The following is an 11,500-nucleotide window of genomic DNA, read 5'->3' on the forward strand; positions in this document are numbered from 1 at the left end:
TGTTTCAGGGGCGAGTGGTTTGAATTTTAAGTCTCCATCTAGTGGTGAAGCATCTTATCTACCTAATAACACACACACACAAACACACACACACACACACTACACACACACACCACACACACAACATACACACACACTCCACACTGATTCTGATTCAGATTCTGATTCTGAATCAGATTCTGAATCAGAATCAGAATCAGAATCAAATTTATTGGACAAGTGTGTTGTCACACACAAGGAATTTGGTTCCAGCTGTTTGTGACTATCAAAAGTACAGACATAAATAACACAAGTACAGAAGCAGTAATATTCATGCTGAAATATTTATTCTGTGACATTTAGTCTGTATCAGCTGACGATTGTGATTCCAAAATAAATCATTCGCTTAGCGCATGCGCAAACGAGCTCGCTTTTCTCGTGGCCTCGTTTGAGATACTGCGCATGCGCGCACCGGATCAGAATGTTGAGCAAAACGAAATAGAGGAGACAGACAGACAGCGACGAATATTTATACCGTGTGCTTCTTTATCTTAGTTTAGTTTGAACGTGTATTAAACTTATAGTACAACAGATATAACGATGACGGAGCCCCAGTCAGCGCTGTTACTCAGGAGGCAGTTGGCAGGTAATTCAGCAACGACTGGAATGAAAGTGGCTAAGCTAAAAGCTAACTGTAAACCGGTAGCGTGTTAGCCAAGCTAAGCTAAGCTAATCGACTTCTCCGCTCGTGTTTCTGTTCTTTGTTTTGCTAAACAACTTAAATTAATAAATAACAGTCGGTAGAAACGTACACATTGTCGCTCTGATGTCAGTAGACACATTTGTTTGTGTTCCTTTTCAGTTTATTCAGTTAAAATTGTAAGTTTTTACAGAATCTCTGGCCTGTGCAGCCGGCCGGCAGTGTTGCTCAATGCTATTTAGCTTTGCTAGCGTTAAATGCTTACGTATTGACGTCTATCAAGCCACGTCTAGCCAGCAGCCTTTCCTTTTTTTCTTCATTGCCCCCGTTTGTTATTCTTGTCTCTGAAATAAGATGCTTATTTCACGTTATTGTGACTATCTGCCATGTTTGTTCTCGTCGGTATAGCAGTGTTTAACGGGCGACGTGTTGTGTTCACGATTGCTGCAGCAGGGTAATCATATCCCTTTGTTTTTCCTCAGCTAGCAAGCTAAAGTTAGCAGGCTTCGGTTAGCCAACTTCTAGCCAAAGGGTCTCACAGCAACAGCAGCAACATCTGATTGCACGTTAGAAGTGTTTGTGTCGTTAACACGCAGGCGACGATTTGTTTTTAATTTAAGACGTATATACGTGTTGTGGTTTTCTCTCTGCTCTTTCTACCACCTATAGGAGTGTTTTGATATCAGTGTGACAGCTCACAGCTTTGCTTTGGGGTTCCATAATTTCTATATTACACTGATCTCATGGATTGATGACAATCTCAGTATGACATAAAAAATTGTCATTGTGATCTTTTTTAATAACAAATAAGACGGTTCACGTCATTTTGTATTTCTAGGTTAAAAACGTACGCCCACGTGTTAATACATTACATTTATACCTTCCAGCAGGTCTTATCTTTAGAGTTGTATAATCTCCATCAAAAACATCTTTAAACTAATGTAAATAGGTCAAAAAAAATTTCTAAAATAATTTTGTGTAAAATTAATTGTTTTATTAACTGTAAGTTTTAGCAATACACAGTGTTGAAATGGATATTGTTGGAAACTCAAATTACTATTGCCATGTTTTTTTACGTGCATTCTCAGCTTCAACTATTTTCTCTGTCTATAGTCAACAGCAGACAAAACTACAACCGAACTGACTGCTTATACAAACCAGATTTCCCCAACTGTTTTTACTTTTACAGTGATTTGGCTCGAAAAGTGTAAGTGTTGTGCAATGTTTATTGAACACCATATCCCTAACATTTAGAATCCGCATAGAACACCCAGGACGTGTGTGTGTAGCAGCTAGAACATTTGTTTTTATTGCCAAATGTTCACAGCTGAGAGTGAGCACCTCAAAGTCTGTCCTGGCACCATGCCAAAGATCCTCTCTATCCAGGCACCGTAGAGAAATCCTCAGGACCCTGTCTGGAACAGCTCAATTCACCCCCTTTCCAGCTAGAGCAGATTGCTGAATTGGAATCAATCATGTTATGAGTGATTCCCTTAGTACCAGTGTGAACTCACTGAACCCCACTTATGCTCTGAGCAGCTGGATTGAGGAGGGGGGAAATGGCTTGTGCATTGTCATTTTAGCCCTGATTTCACAGTTACTAGCTAAATTTGGTGCTATGCAAATGCACACCGCATGCTCAAGTGGTGTTACAGGTTCAGCGATACAATTTTCTCAGTCTGTAAGCGATTACAGAGGCTCTGCTGAATTGTGTAGAGTGAAACCTCCTGCATGTAGTTGAAAGTGCAATGATGAGAAACAGCCAATAAGCATCTGAGAGAAAATCTAATTCATTTTCTCTAATGCGCATCAGATCTCTCAGAATCAGGTTTATTGGCCAAGTGTGTTGACATACACAAGGAATTTGGTTCCAGCTGTTTGTGACTCTCAAAAGTACAGACATAAATAACACTATACAAGAGAAGTTAATACAGACTGTATATACAAGACAATGCAAATGTGATACAATAGACACTATGAGTATTAAATATAAATACAGAATCTCTGAATGAAGTTTGTCAAAATGAGGGCAAAATGTAAGAACTGTAACATTGATTCGGTAGGAAATTATTTGACCTGGTTGCCAATAAGACAAAAAAATAATTATCCCTGACAGCATGAAGTAAAAAAAAATAGTATTTTATTTATTTATTCATTTATTCTTATTTATTTATTTTTTTATTTTTTTTTTTGCACTGTACCTGTAGTTCTTTTTGCAGAACAGACAAACGGTCATAGAGGCTTGCCAAACTGAAGATGGTGCCATAAGTAAACGTAGAGCATTATCTCTTTAGGAACAACTGAATATAAAACTGAAATAAGAATATATTACCTACACATGCATGTGCTGGTGAACAGCAGCCCTGATAAACAACATGTGGCTTATTTACTTTAGAAACCCTTTTGTGTTCTGAGTGAAAACATTCGGTGCTTTCTGTTTGGCAGCACAGACAAGGGAAGCTGTTAGAAAGCTGTTGTCAGAAAAGAGCTGTTGTGCAGCTTTGCTGTCAGACAGCAGGTTAAATAACATGCACGTACAATACCAAATGGCTAAAAAGGAAAAAAAAATTGATTGCTGCAGAAAGAATGGTTTAAATCATCTATTTGTGATTCTCGATACCATCATACCAAGCCGAATTTACAGAAATTTAAGTAGTTTGTGGAAATGCTGTGCTGAAATTTTCCCTCTGCCCATCTCTGTGATGTGACTCTGAAATATTTTAAATGCCACTTAAATAATACCATATTATGCTGTACAACTTTCCTCAAATTGCCCTTAGATTGCTCTTGCGTCGCCGTTGAGATTTAGAGGAAAGCTAAAATTACACCAACACCTTCTCTGTATCTCAGTATCTTTGGAGAAGTCTGAAGTAGCATTTGGTCGATATAATTTCCTCATGTAAAGGATTAGTTCAGAAATTAATTTCAGCACCATTTAACACGGCAGAAGTACCTGTTAGAGTTGATTGGGTATACTAGTCGTTTGTAAAAAAAAAAAAAACAATGTGTAAATATCTGGGTATTTTCTGTATCTGGTTTGTACACTGTTCTTGTGTATGTCAGCTTTAGTGTGTCCCATACCCTGTGTAATAGTCATTCACTTTTAACTGCAGGTCATTTCCTTTTCTAGATGCTTCTACTTTGTATAATTGGGTCAGAATGCTTGTATGATTCAGTTGCTTACAAAAGCCGACACCACAGGCAGCCACTTATTTCATCAACATGTTCTGTGTTCCTTCAGTCCTCTGTAATTGTTTTGCTGCGCTTCATAAGCAGATCAGAAGTCCGTGCCAGACCAGTCCTCACAACTTGCACGGACAATCAGGCAACACCCAGAGCTCATAGATTTACACCGTGTGCTTCCAGCTCTGTGCTGTTTAACTGGAGTTTGGCCACAAACAGGAACCTGAGCTCCTTTCATACTGATCTGAAATCAGGTCTGCAGTATCCATTAGAAGCTATGTTTAGGACAAGGACAGGGGAGGGTGGTCCATCTTCCTTTCTGGAGCTTCAGAGCAGTCTGCGGTTTCCAGGATTTCTTTCACCTGGGGGATTTTTTTTTTAAGGCATTCAAATTGTCTCATTGACTGTCTTAAATGTCTTACGGTTTTCTCTTCAGTTAGAATTTGAAGTATTAAGCTTCACTTAAATTGTGCTACCATCATAAAATACAATCTCTTCAACTTCATATGGGCCATATTTATTGTCTAGGAATTTTGATACTTTTCTTTCCTCATTGAACAAGTCCAACTTCATGTTTATAATGTCCTTTTAAATCCTATTTTTTTCCTTTTTGTAAATATGCGGTGTAATTAATGAAGATATGTGAAGCTAAACCACTGTTTCTATTTATCTCGCTGCTGTTATAAGCTGAATAACCGAGGAAAGGTGGTGCATTGAGCAAAAAAAGTGTGTCGTGCTGCTAAGCCAAAAATAGATTGTTTTGTTTTTCCTCTAGTCAGCAATAACATGTCCTTCCGCACGATATCTAGCCCATCGTTCATGATAAAGTTTTAGACATGATGGGAATGATGGCAGCAATGGTAGCAATGTAACAAATAGTTTCTGTGCAGTACGTAACATAAAAAATGAACAGGTAAACAGTAATGCATAGCAAAATGTGGTGTTTTATGTAATGCGTGGTGAGAACCGTTTGATCATACACTGTGACAATCCTTGCTGTCATACAGGGCTCTAAGCAGAACTACAAAGTAGTTTATCATTAAACTTTGACAACATTTCAGTCTCAGCATCACTTCACATGAATTTCTGACCCTTTATCGAACACATTGGGTATGAGAGTATGTAAGTGTATGTGAAAAAGTGGCTTTCAGGTGATGAGCGACTTCGTGCAGTGGGCTTCTTGTGAATAGAATAGAAAACTTGTTTGTTTGGGGTTGTGTGTGATTTCCTCTGTTACATTGTTCTGTCTATACCTTAAGAACTATTGCAGCTGTTATACTGAAGCAACCATCAAAAGGCTTTTAATGGTCAGTGTCCTGTTTACTGGTGCTCAAAGCAATCACAGGATAAAGCAGCGATACAATTTACTCCTTTCCAGCCTGACACACACACACACACACACACACACACAAGCATTTCCCCATCATTAACAACTATCTTTGTCTCTCTTTCAGAATTGAATAAAAATCCAGTGGAAGGCTTCTCTGCAGGACTGATAGATGATAATGACCTCTACAGATGGGAAGTGCTAATAATTGGTCCTCCTGATACACTCTAGTAAGTACGTCTCCTGTTTTTACTGCACCCCTGACCTAGCTGGAGAATGGAGTAATGGGACAGAATCTAATTGTTTTCTGTATTAGATTGTGTCGTACTTTTCTGCATTTATTAAAGGTTTTAGCCCTGGTCTGGAGTCAGCTGTGGAAGGTTATGTGCTGGTTTTCACCACGCCCAATTCAAATATAGTTCCTTCCAAACCAAACAAATGCTCAGTTATGCTGCTTGTTGACTATTAAATATATTAATGATAAAAAAATGCTAAAAAAAAATAATACAAGTACTAGGAAATGAATACAATGTAAATGAGAGCATGCTAGCTAGGAGTGTGGTAACTGTGGATTAAGAGGATTGCTCTGTGTAAACTGTGGTGTTATGCAGTTATTGGGCTGCGGAGGGATTAAAAACAAGCTACAATCTGTTTGTAGGTATGAAGATTTTACACAAACTGTAATAATCATAAATGATCCTGTATTTGGATTTAATGTGGTAACATCTTACTGAATAGCCTCTGATGTGGTGTGTAATCTGCTGCTGGATTTCTTTTACTAAAACTTACATGTTTTCTGTGGCTCAAGCTCAGATTGGAACATGTGACCAATGGTGATAATCAAAGTAGTTTGTTGTCTGGCATTTTTGCACTTTCTAAACACTTATTTTGTGTCTACAGTGAAGGTGGAGTGTTCAAAGCACATCTCACGTTTCCCAAAGACTATCCTCTCAGGCCTCCCAAAATGAAATTCATCACAGAAATATGGCACCCAAATGGTAAAGGTTTCACTTTCTTCAATATTGATATTTAACGATTGATGTTTTTCCTCTGCATAGAAATCTGGGAATTCTGAAGAGAATAGGGAAACTGACGAGTGATCTGTTTCTTGTCAAATATTTAACCATGAGTAGCAGTGACCTTTAAAACCGTTTGCAGTGTTAGTGTTAATTTGGTGGCACATGTTTGCTTTAATGATTGAAGCCTGTTGTTAACATGCAGTCTGTGCGATCTGATTTTTAAGTGTTAAATACAGACATAAGCATGGTATCACTCAGCACGTTTGGAGGTAGTATTGGGAAGGGTGTCCAAGCTTATCTGCAAAGGGCCGGTTGGCACGCCAGTCCACCGAAACCTGCACCCACGCCAGTCTTTTCCAGATAAGATTGGACACCTCTGGGGTGTAATATATACCCACATAATATCTGTGGGGCAAATGGGAAAGGTCTGGATGTGTCCCGGACCAAGTAATTGATTGCATCTGTATTGTAGCTGAATGCATAATCAGTGTGGAAATTATGCTAAATGATGGAGCTCTCCATTGTTAGGCTAATGGCTTAACGAGATGCTATAACAGAGACAAATTCAGCTGCATTTCATAGCTTTTTTTCCATTGCCATGTCTCTCATTCATTCAGAAGTTTTGTTAGCAGACCACGTGAATGAAGCATTAAAAAAGCCCATATAGGTAAAAGAATGGTTTAGCTGGTCATTTCTACCTCAAAATAAATTCAGCAGAAGACGGGTGTCAAGGAGAGGTCACTGGAGTTTAACTGACTTTTATACCACACATTTAATTACACAGCAGATCAGCCCGCATGATGTGATCACTTCAGCTCCAGAGTTAACGCTTTCTAATGTCCTGTTCTTGGTCTTATTTTCAGTTGACAAGAACGGCGACGTTTGTATTTCAATTTTGCACGAGCCGGGGGAAGACAAGTACGGTTACGAAAAGCCAGAAGAGCGTTGGCTTCCCATTCACACAGTGGAGACCATCATGATTAGTGTCATTTCTATGCTAGCTGATCCAAACGGAGACTCCCCTGCCAACGTGGATGCAGCAGTAAGTCTCCCTTCAAGAACACCCCAGTTTAGAATCTGTTTTATTTCAGATGACTTTTCTATCTGATGGTAGTGAGTCTGTGGTTCGTAAAGTTTTTTTATTTAAATATTTCAGAAAGAGTGGAGGGAAGACCGACATGGCGAATTCAAGAGGAAAGTTGCTCGTTGTGTACGAAAGAGCCAAGAGACGGCCTTTGACTGATATTCATCCAGCAGCTTGTAGCATCACTAATTTCAGGGTATGTGTTGAACTTTGCCCATGTGCTTTTATAGCCAAGATCCCATGACAAGTTTATTCACCAGTCAGGAACAAATGAAGGTTGCCAGAGCATAATAAAGTAGGAAAAAGATTCCTGCTTTTAATCTAGTGCGTCGTGCCACTAGATAAACATGAAATATAAAAACTAAACCTGTTGAGTGCGGAGCTTATTATTCAGAAGTCATTAGACTGTTTGTGTGTGGTGTTGGAGCTAAACTTTTGTCATGGGTAACCTGTTTGAACACGATTTAGTGCAGAAAGCATGCAATTTTATTATTATTTTGGGTTCAGGCCCAGAGTGGGAACCTAAAGTTAAATGTAGTTTGGTAATTCTGATTTAAACCAATAAAACTGCATTCATGCATTTGATTTTTTTTTTTAACCAATCAAACCAAATGATTTTAAGTTTTTAATCATGTACGTTTATTTGCCCACATTAATCGTCCTTGTGGCTAATACTTAGGTCTTATGTAACTTGGGAACAAGATAAAAATCCACTCTTCCAACAGTTAGGCCATATTTAATCGCCATAATTATATGCTCACCAAAATGGGCTTAAGGACTCTGCATGTCAGCCACTTTCCCATCATAAAACTGCAAAGGAAAATCAGTGGCTCTGTTATGGACTGGACACGTTTTGTTGATGGTTGGAGTCCCCTTGGAGCAGGGATTTCTAAATTGACCACTCTGCATTTTGTTATTTTATACTATGCATCTGCAGTTTAATAGCGTATCGATATGTAGGCTTCTGCTGACTCAGCGTTTAATTTTGTTTATTTCTGTCTTTTTCAGGTATCCAGTCGAGAAACAACATGGCACTGTTTTCCTGCACTCTACCACCCTATTGCCGGATTCTTCTTGATTGAGCGTTGGCAGAAACAAGCTTGCATCAATAGGCTGCAATAGAACAATAACGGCTCGTCCAGATACGGACGGAACGTGCCAAGCAAATGCCAACATCCAAAAAAAGAGAGAAAAACCATAACATAAGATGATTACACATTTTTACGCAAGTTTATGAACTGATACAACATTCAGGAAAGAAATTGTAAAGACCTGTAAATAGCACAGACATAAAAAAAAAAACCCGGATAATATATAAGACTCCTTGTATCCATCCAGCAAAACACTTAGTACCAAATAAATAGCGCTTTCTGTAGGTAGAATTTTGAGTCCTTTTTAAAAATAAAATCTCAAACAACGGTTCATTTCTCCTTTCCTCTCCCCAGCAGCTTATCATGTAGTACTCATCAATTCTTTTACAGGTCAAGGAAGATGTGTAGCAATTGCAAAAGTCAGTCCCCCACCCCTCTCGTAGATTATCATTGTCTATGAGCCTCACATTGACAACCTAGGAATAAACAAGGTGTGTGTTCATTAATGGCATGTAGTATTTGAGGGAGGGTTTGATGGGATTTGGCGCTATCGATGTTCAGCATGTCATGTGATCAGTCGGACATTCATTTAGGGACGCTTGAAGTAAAAATTAATTAATGTAAAGTATGGAAAAGACGATTGTTTCTGAAATCAACGAGCAATTGGGTTGGTTTTAACTTGTGGGGGTGGGATGGTGATGGGGTGGGGGTGGGACCAGGGGTGTGTCCCTGCTTTGGCTCTAGAAGTTCCACTAAACGGGCCTGCACCTGTGTTTGGTTCTACGGTGAGATTTCAGCGGTGGGAAGGCTGACGAGGAAACCCATCAGATGTGATAACCTGCATGTTTATGCTCAAAGCTTTTAATTTGTTCTTTGTCTTCGTTTCAAAAGTGCCTCAGATTGAAATTGCTTGGCTTGTTGCACCTCCTGCATTGGATCTGGAGCTTAAAACGGGAGATATTGAGAAATCTCCATGTGCTCCTTCAGGCTCGTATCGATGTTTTTTTTTTTTTGTTTGTTTTTTTTTCCTCCTCCTCTTTCCCTTTTCTTTTTATTGTTTTAATCCTTTGTACCAGCAGTAATGGATTATTAAAGACAATTTGGTGTAGCAATAACGGCCCCTTTGCCCAGCTGTGCGTGTAGTATGTCCTATTTCCCCACAATGTGTGAAGTTTCAATATTCAGATAAAATTTAGAAACAGGTAAACATTTATGCATAAGTTTTTGCTCATTATTTGAGAATTTTTTGGCAGGTTTTTTTTTTTTCGTGTGTGTGTTGTCTTCAATAGGATTCGGTAAGCATGCTTTAAACTGTAGGATTCTCACAAGCAGTTTCTTGGATTTTGTTCAGAAAGGGTGTGTACGTATATATGCGAGCGTGTGTGTGTTCGAATGTTTAAATGAGAGTGTTTGTGTTTCACCATCCTGCTACTCCCTACAATCCTTTATTCTCCGTTTAATTTTATTCTGGCTCTGACAGACTACTGCAGTTCTCTTGCCTAATGTACAAAGACAAAATACTGATGTATATTTTTCATGTTATGGAAGTTGTCTCCTCTAGTGAATTCTTCTAAAATATAATTTTTTTTCCAATACCCCTGGTCTTCCTTCATCTGTCAATTTAATTGTGTTGCTTTTTTGTGTACAGTTTCAGATTAGGGCATTGGATATAGCACTAGTAAATGGGAATAGATCTGTATGTAGTGCTAATGATCATGCAGACACTGGTTGAGCAAAGTGATAAAATGTTGCACAAATAATATTAATGATAATTATTATTATTATTATTATTATTATTAAACCTTAAATCACACATTGGACCTCAATGAATGAAATATTCTAGTAAAAAAAATCTACTTGTGTATGTTATGCTATTTATTGAGAACAAAATTGTGATCCACTGAAAATTTGTCAACCCATTGAGGGCAGGAATCAAAATCGCACCATAATTCAATGTAAGAAATTTTAAATTACAGGCTGATCCAACTTTCATCAGTCTGTGCTGCTAGGTGGTTGGTTCGGGTGCTGCAATACATAACATCCCAGAGGTTCTCAATTAGTTTCAGGTCTGGGGAAACATGGGCCAGCATGCAAGAGGAAAAATATTGTGGGGAAAATATAAAATCAGTTCCAAATAATATATTAATATACATGACTTGCTATGTGTAATTTGATACTAAAATGTTAACATTTTACCTGATGTTAAATAATGTTATGGAAATAACATGTACATTCTTATCCTTTAATGGATGACTTGTGGTTAAGAGGTTTCAGTCATGAGCTGTTAGGCAGACATCCATGAAGACGTGAGGTGTGAAGGTTGGAGGTGAAGAACTCCGCAGAGCCCTGACATCACCTCAGACCTCCTTATACAACATCAGTGTCTGATCTCACTAATGCTATTGTGGCTGAATAAACCCAAAACCCTATAGCTGCACTCCAGCACCTAGTGGAAAGCCTTCTCTGAAGAATGTAGCTTATTCTAACAGCAACAGACGATTAAATGTGGAACACAATGCACTTATGGCTGTACGTGGTCAGGTGTCCACATGCCTTTGGCTTTAAAATTCATGCAAATGATCACATTAAATAGATAGGTTCAGAATTTAATAAACTTGAAACAGGCACAAACATCACAACTACTTTTGTTTTCAATCCACTTCACAATGAAGGCTTGAATGCTGAATGTTTGACCGCTCTGAAAGCGTCTATTTTCTCTGAGAATCCAGGATGATTCACTATTGATCTGGTTTACATAAAATCTGTAATTTTTACATTTCAATACACATTTTGGGTTCTGCATTTTTTTTTTTAAATATTTTTTGCATTTATGTTTTTTTTATCTTTTATTTTATTTTTTATTTTTTTATTCGAGGGCGAGTGCATAGTGACTTACTGGTCATATGTTGGCTTTGGTGTTGGGGGTTCGATTCCCGTCTCCACCCTGTACATGGAGTTTGCATGTTCTCTCCTTGCTTCAGGTTCTCCAGTTTCCTTCCCCAAATCAAAAGCATGCATTATAGGCTGATTGGCATTGCTAAATTGTCTGTAATGTGTGATTACACCCTGAAATGAGTCGCCACCATTTCACTTTCCACCCTTGGATAGGCTCCAAGT

At 38.4% G+C, this 11,500-nt stretch overlaps 1 protein-coding gene across 1 annotated transcript; it reads left to right on the forward strand.

Annotated features, from left to right (window-relative positions):
• The first annotated feature begins 418 nt into the window (after nt 1-418).
• ube2g1a (ubiquitin-conjugating enzyme E2G 1a (UBC7 homolog, yeast)) lies at nt 419-9,978 on the forward strand. The gene is made up of 6 exons (XM_060863208.1): nt 419-625; nt 5,317-5,419; nt 6,090-6,187; nt 7,072-7,250; nt 7,365-7,488; nt 8,301-9,978. Exons 1-5 carry the CDS (start codon nt 580-582, stop codon nt 7,449-7,451), a joined length of 513 nt encoding a protein of 170 aa, XP_060719191.1. The 5' UTR covers nt 419-579; the 3' UTR covers nt 7,452-7,488; nt 8,301-9,978.
• Nucleotides 9,979-11,500: the final 1,522 nt, after the last annotated feature.

The sequence above is a fragment of the Tachysurus vachellii genome, chromosome 26, assembly GCF_030014155.1.
Source record: "Tachysurus vachellii isolate PV-2020 chromosome 26, HZAU_Pvac_v1, whole genome shotgun sequence".
In the NCBI taxonomy this organism is placed as follows: domain Eukaryota; kingdom Metazoa; phylum Chordata; class Actinopteri; order Siluriformes; family Bagridae; genus Tachysurus; species Tachysurus vachellii.